Below are 7779 nucleotides of genomic sequence, written 5' to 3'. Positions count from 1 at the left end.
GCTAACAACAGGATACAGTTGGTCATATAGAGCAAATGGTGTTTCCCTGTTGATAGCAGCTAACCTATATGAGAAAGAATATATTGATGATGATGATGATGATGATGATAATAGTTAATATAGTGGTGGGGAAATCCTTAAAGGGATACTCCACCCCAAAATGAAACTTTTGTCATTAATCACTTATGCCATGTCGTTCCAAACCCATAAAAGCTCAGTTCGTCTTCAGAACATAATTTAAGATATTTTGGATGAAAACTGGGAGGCCTGTGACTGTCCCATAGACTGCCAAGTAAATAACAGTGTCAAGGTCCATAAAAGGTATGAAAGTCATCGTCAGAATACTCCATCTGCCATCAGACGTGCATCTGGGTTATATGAAGCAACGGGAATACTTTTTGTAAGCGAAGAAAACAAAAATAACGACTTTATTCAACTATTCCTTTGTCAACAGTCTCCTCTGTGTCTCTATATCACCGTATGCGCTTCTGTATCATCCGTGCCAAAAGGATGCGCTGTTTCCACATGTATTTAGCTTTGATTTGAAAGAAAACAACGCATCCTTGTGGCGCGGATGATATAGAAGAGCATACCCAGATGCTCAGATTGCATGTCTGATGGCAGATGGAGTATTCTGACGACGACTTTCATATTACATTTCATAGAACATTACATTCTGAAGCAGATGATTTTATAGTTGTTTTACATTAGTTTGCCAAAAGAAGTAACATAAACATATTCACACTAGTCTAAGTAGTTGAATTGGACATTCATGTTACCAGTTAGTAAAATGCATAAGACCTTAGCTCAACTAGCATGTTGCAGTGACAAATTTGAGGTCAGTTACACTTACACTGATATGGATTTCATTAGATACACACATACATTTGTGGAATATAATTTTATTTGGCTTGTTTGTTCAGTATGACAAACTAAAAAATTCTATATTTAAGCCATGAATACCTGAGAAATATATAATTTATATAATATAAATATAATTTTTAAATATAAATTATAAATATAATTTATTCCAATATATCTTGGGAGATCAAAATTAAATCACAATGAGTAAAAATAATGATTTTTTTGTTTCTTGACATTTGAGTTAAGTGCTAGAGTATATTAATAAAGCACAAATACATAAAATACTTTAAATTCTTGATTAGATGCTATTATGCAATTGAGTCAAAATAAGCCTCTGGTACACATAAGAAATATTTGAATAAATAATTACATTAGGCTTCACGGGCATGAGATAACTTCTTCAGTAGCAACAGGCCTGCAAAAATCCTCTTGATTTTAAAGACTGGAAACAACTCCACCTGCTGGTTACTTTGAATATTTTCCCATGGTCGTTATTGATAGCTATCATTTCCCCACAAAAATAATGATAAGTAGACTGAATTAAGCGTCCTATTAACAAACATACCCCAACACAAGCAATTAAATGGCTAAAGAGCTCCAGCAGTAATGATAAGACACAACAGTTACGGTTAACAGAAGAGACAGCAGTCAGTAAAAGAGCTTTATTTAGTCTGGGGCACATCTGTGTTACATCAACTTGTTAATGTTATAAAATACAAAGCATCATTTCAAAATAAAAGCAACATAGCTTTGAAGTTTACTTTAACGCACGCTTGTCACCTTTAATAAATACTCTCCATTTATACAAGGACAACAACTGCTAACAAGAATGCGACAAAACAATATTTTAAACAATATATTTCATTTTTAAGAGTCAGTGGAAAGGCAGACACAACAAACGCACAGTAACCACACACGGGGGAAAAAAACAGAAATGTCAAATTAGGACAGCTGGATTAATGCTCCTCACTAAACTAGTCATTATGTTTAACGTCAAACAGCAGAGTAATATTGCACCGTGTGAGATGTTGACCACTACCTAATACTGCAGGAATCAATAGACCGGTCCAAATGGATTGCTCTATTTAGTTTAAAGTGCACCTCAATGGGGTTCATTTTGCTCGTCATCGCCCCTTACGGACAGTGACACATTGTATTTGTATCCGATTGCTCATAAGAGTAATTGTACCCGTCTAAAGTGAGACAACTTACTTCATATGTCTGATTGGTCTCAAGAGCCATCTCAACTGAAACGGAAAGCTAATACTGTGAATGGGTTTTCATTATTTAGATTTTGGCGTCTATACAGGTACACAGATCCTCTGGGTTACAGGTCCAGGGGCCGGAGGAACAAGGGTTATGCGTTACAAACGCACGGATGCATTACAAAGGGGACAATTGAAGATATAATATCTGCAATTCTCTTCTATAATTCACAAAACATTTTTGTTCACTCTTTAGCGAACAATTTGTCTTTAAGGAACACTTTAGGAATCAGTACACATTCAGTTCAGACGTGAACACGCACAAAAACTGTGACAGAACAGGCATGAATTGTTCCCCCTTCAGTCAAAAACAGAGAAAAGGAAAAGAACAATGGCACAGACAAAGGAAGAGAAAAGTAAATACATAAAAGCAGTAAAGAACAGTACAAAGTAGAGTAAAAGTGTTAAAAAGGAGAGTAAAAGACATAAAACAGGACATTTCCTTATCTGGAAATGTTATTCCTTTTCTCATCCCATTCATTATAGATTTCTACATATTCACTGTTGTGAAAATGCTCGTTTGGTCTTATAAAATAAAATGTCTGACATCAACCAACTGTAAGGGTTTCGTTTAACAACAACTGCCCAAATCGATCAGGCATCAGACTGGTCACATTCAAAACATGTACCACTGAAACTTCTCACACACATTTACATTAGCACCCTTGCACACGTTCGTTCACATACGCACACAATGTACCAACACTTCTACTTGTGTACCATAAGAAAAATAACATATATATAGTTTTCCAGTCTCACAGATCTAATTTCTGTTACTCTGTTAACATGAAAAGAAAAGGTGCAAACTTCAAAAACTAGTCTATTGTAAGTGTCTTTGACGGCAGTAGACAAAACACTGCCAATGTTTTCCTTGTCTATCACAACACTGTCAAATGTTACACAATGAAAGTTGTAAAATATTTCATACTTTAGATTTTTATTTACTTTAGTCCTCTCAGTGCTTAAACTGTTTATAATAGTTAGTTATTTTTTAATCAAACAACCGGCAGCAATTCTTGCCATGTTTAGTAGCATTTTTGTCTTGGTTACGACAAAAAAAGTGACGATGACCATGCCAGCGGACTCATTGGAAGCCTTCATCCAATCAAGCCAAGGAATGTGTGTTAGAAATAAAGTCACTTTTCAACCAAACTGAAGTTCATTATTTTGTAACATTGTTCCAATCCCAGGTGCTGAACTCCGTACGTGTTACATGGATATGTGGTGTAATTGATACTTGTCGTCCCACTGAGTAACCGGTTCAATTAACACAGTTAGGGAGCACTGAGCAGTATTTTAACAAAGCCTTCTTGAGTTCATTCTGCATTGTTAATGAGCTGAAGACGATCCGTGTCACTGGAAGATGAGGATTTGGTTGTCTTCAACTGAGAGGCACCAGTTATATACCCTACACTTTGGACTGGATAGGGCTTGGGGGCAGAAATGGTGCTGTCCTGCTGGTGGGCATCACATGTCAATCAATTCGAGTGATAGCCCAGATGAAGAGACAACCCTGAAGATGATGCAGACTAATGTAAGACCTTCTAAAAGCATTTCTGAGATGTGCTTACCTGAGTAAATAAACCTCATGCTTTGGTGGTTATGTCAGGAACTATGGGCTAATGACTAATGAGTCTTCTGTATTCAACATTAGTTGCAGTTTTAGATCTATAATTTTTTTTTTTCTGCTCGAAAGGACATTTCTAGTCTGTGAACTGCAAGGAGTTCAACACTAAAGTCCTCTTAAATATTGCAGGAACATTTTTCAATCCAGCAAAATCTACATTGTTGACATCAGTCATATAATATCGCTGAGGAATTCATTTTAATTCCTTTTACGTCCTTCATTCAGTATGTCCTGATAAGAACATTCCTTATTTTGATCTCAAATAACATCTGGTCAATGCTGAGCTAGAACAAGCACCCACTTTAATAAAGGACAAATGTCCTGACTAGCATCTGTCCACCTGAGACACTTATACATGTACCTGTCATTCTGTCTGTTCAACAATCAACCATTCATTCACCTATGAATAAATGCTCTCTCAATGCCTATGCGTGTATCTGGGGCTCAGATGCGACCATTGCCATGGCTACTGCCACGTCTGGAGGACAGACCGTGAGGGGTGTAGTGACCGTCAGAGGTCAAGATCAGGCCGGACGCCTCACAGGCCAAAGCCAGCTGCCTCAACGCATCCAAAGCATCTAGCTTAGCACCACGCAGGAGGTCACACTGACCCTAAAAAGAGAGAGACATGAATTACATGAACCGGGTTGGTTATGAAGTTCAGTTAGCATTAGTTAGCTACATACATCAGTTAGCTCTGGTGCATGAATTTAATAAGGTTCACAGTCTGTGCATTAGCAGTGGGATTTTTCAATGACTTTTTAAGCAGGTTACATATTTACACCAGTAGGTGGCGACAAGTGGTTGTCTTTTTGAGTGAATCATTGAATAATTAAATAATTCATTCAAATCGATTTGTTTGAATGGGTCAGAAGATGCGATTTCAAGTTTTTCTCTCTCTTTGGAGTGTTAAAAGCTCTTGGTGCATAAAGAATGGCTCGTTTGTAATGGGTTTTATTGTTTTTGTCTCGTGGCGCGGTGTTCTGACCGGGACACACATCACAGTATAGTAAGGGGCGTAACATTTCCGTCACACACTTGAGGCATTCGGCCAATCACAAAGCACTTGGATAGCTGGCCAATCAGAGCACACCTCGCTTTTCAGACCTATGAGCTAAAAAACAACGCGTTTCAGAAAGGCGGGGCATAGAGGAGAAACCGCATAAACACATTTCATTACACCAAATACAGCAAATAATGTTCTTTTTAGTAACATCATATGACCCCTTTAAAAGCACTGATTCTTCAGGCATCAGTTACTTAATCATTCACTATGTCAATAAACCACCCCATCTATTTCATAAATCTTATTTTCATGGATTTTACTGTAAAACAATTCATTTGTGTTTTGTCACTTGAATTATAGGATCTGGATGTGCTTCACTGCAAAGTATTTCATATACAAGTCACAACAGCAAAAATAAGCCTGTTGGGAAATGATAATGAATACTAAATGATTTTTTAAACAAAAAAATTTTTTAGTGGACCTCAGTGGGAAAAACAAAATAATTTAAAATGTATGTCCTCTTTAAAGGACACAGAAGATTTATTGACTAAAGCTCTAAAAATACAGCGACTATTAATAATAGCCAAACAACAAGACTTTGAAGAGACTTGGTTTTTCAGAGCTTTTATGGAAATGTCTCTTGTTTATAGTCCCAAGTGTAAGGTAAATGTTGTTGCACAATCTTTTAACCCATAAACTGCATAAACATCAAATGGAACTGAAACATGAATTTCCAATCGACTAAAACCTACTAAGACCTGCTCATTTCAAAAGTCCACCGAACATACACTATATTTATAAAGTCAAACAATTAACGTTTGCGAGATAGAGTTTCAAAACAACAGAAGCCTTTCTCCCTTTCGTCTAAAAGCAGAGTGAAAACATTAGCCAAAAATTCAAGGCTATTTGAGGGAGGGAAAGAGAAGCTCACGCTATTTACCTTCAGCACAGTGATGTTCCAAGCGAAACTTTCCACAGCTTTACTTTGTTTACGGCCTTTTAGATTTTCCTTTTCTCCCAACCTGGGTAGATCTTCATGAAACACCATTCCTAAGAGGACATATAAATGAAAACAAACACATACATAACATGTATCATTTTATCTTTTTTTTAATTTTCCTCTGGCTCGAGGTTTTCAGAATGCCATTTATGGTGCAAACATGCTTCTGCAGGAACTGAGCTGCCAAATAATGGATAATATGTACTCATTCATCCTCTGGTTAGATAATATTGTGCTTCCCGTGATGAATCTTGGCATGGCCTCTGTAAGCTGCACTTTCATTCCTAATCTGCTGTGTTGTCTGTACTCGCTCGCTCTTATTTCATCAATATACCCTCATAAGGACATAAGAACACAGTATTTTGACCTAAGTGCCTCAGATGTGTTTAACTGAGGGTAAAAAATATTTGTGTAAGAGATAATGAGGCTAGAAACAGACAGTGAGGATATTCTAGCACTTGTAGAAAGCATTTAATGATCTGATCATATCCATTTCTTAAGATATTACAGTAGTAACTGTATAAGTGCAGTATTTTGGTAGTTACAATGGTAAAACTGTAATTTGTTGAGCTATCATAAAGTACTTCGACAACAGTCAAGCTACTCTTTTGAAAAATATATTACAAGTTACTAAAAATATAGTAACAAAATAAAATTTTCAAATAAACTTTTATGAATTCTTACTATTATTAATATATTTTTATATAATTTGAACTGTTTTATGAATTCTTACTATTATTATTATATTTTAATATAATTTTAATTCACTAATAGTTAATTGATCATTTTTAGCATAAAAACATTGAGGGGTTTAATTAATGAATGTCAGTTAGAGTGACAGAACAAAGTACTGGAACTTTTTTTACGAACTTTTAAAAACACCCACATTTAAAAACTGGTTTGCAAACACATTAATAAAAGCACCATTTTCTACATCAAATATAAAAATGAAGACAGAAAGCTCCATGCAATGGTGAATCGTTTATTTACATGACACCGCCAGAATGAAAAGCGTCACAAAAAAAGAATCAGACTTCCCAAAGCTACATTCTTTGGGGACCCACTGCGATTTTGCCAAAGGGGGGCCCCACGAGATAAACAGTACCAGTGACCCCGATTTATTAGCAACAGCCCTGCTGTCACACTACTAGAAAATGTAATTAAGAGCATCACTAGTATAAATACCTCATCAACACTGGATACTGTGTAGACATACATCATTTCAAAACAACTCTGTGAAGGTATTTTCAGCACTTTTCAGGATAAAAGGCAATGTTTCAAAGTGTTGATAGGGGACTGTGTGCGTGTTGCGAATAACAGGATCTACTTTGAATGCAAATTTAAAAAATCTGTGAATTGTTTCTCAAAATTTTCACACATCCTCTGGGGCCTGACTGAAACATCATTCGGTGGAAAGAAAATACAAAGATGATTCATTCCCACTCATCTTCTCCCCCACACCTCTACTCACCTTCCTTCTGCACTTGTGCGATTCTCTCATGCACTCCATCTGCATTTTCTATCAGCTGTTTGTTGGCAGAGATCATCTGAAGGAGGATGCAGACAGAAACTATATTATGATCTGCTCATATATTTTAATAATATTTTTTTTCAGAAAGAAATTAATACTTCCATTCAGCAAAGGCACACTGCATTGGTCAAAAGTGACAGTAAAGACATTTACAATGTTAAAAAAGATGCCTATTTCAAATATATGCTGTTCTTTCAAATTTTCTATTCATCAAAAAACTGCATGAGCAGTACAACTGTTTTCAACACTGATAATAATAAATGTTTCTTGAGCACCAAATCAGCATATTAGAATGATTTCTGAAGGATCATGTGTCTGGAGTAATGGCTGCTGAGAATTCAGCTTTGCCATTTCAGGAATATATTACATTTGAAAAAATATTTTAAAAAATAAAGCAGTTATTTTAAAATGTAATGATACTTCATAATATTTGTGTTTACTGCATTAAAACATAAATGAAGCCTTGGTGAGCAAAAGAGACTTCTT

General features: G+C 35.9%; 1 protein-coding gene across 1 annotated transcript in view; it reads right to left on the bottom strand.

Annotated features, from left to right (window-relative positions):
- Positions 1–1512: 1512 nt before the first annotated feature.
- Positions 1513–7779, bottom strand: part of LOC109065598 (inactive phospholipase C-like protein 1) — a 65300-nt gene continuing 59033 nt past the window's right edge. The window contains exons 6-8 of the mRNA XM_042731460.1: positions 7234–7309; positions 5703–5812; positions 1513–4368 (exon numbers count right to left, since the gene is read on the bottom strand). Coding sequence (XP_042587394.1) covers positions 4201–4368; positions 5703–5812; positions 7234–7309 — 354 coding nt within the window. The 3' untranslated portion in view covers positions 1513–4200. The remainder of the gene's footprint in view (positions 4369–5702; positions 5813–7233; positions 7310–7779) is intronic.

The sequence above is a fragment of the Cyprinus carpio genome, chromosome B9 (assembly GCF_018340385.1).
Source record: "Cyprinus carpio isolate SPL01 chromosome B9, ASM1834038v1, whole genome shotgun sequence".
Taxonomy (NCBI): Eukaryota; Metazoa; Chordata; class Actinopteri; order Cypriniformes; family Cyprinidae; genus Cyprinus; species Cyprinus carpio.
The sequence above is the reverse complement of the archived record's forward strand: the minus strand, read 5'-3'. Positions and strand labels throughout refer to the sequence as shown.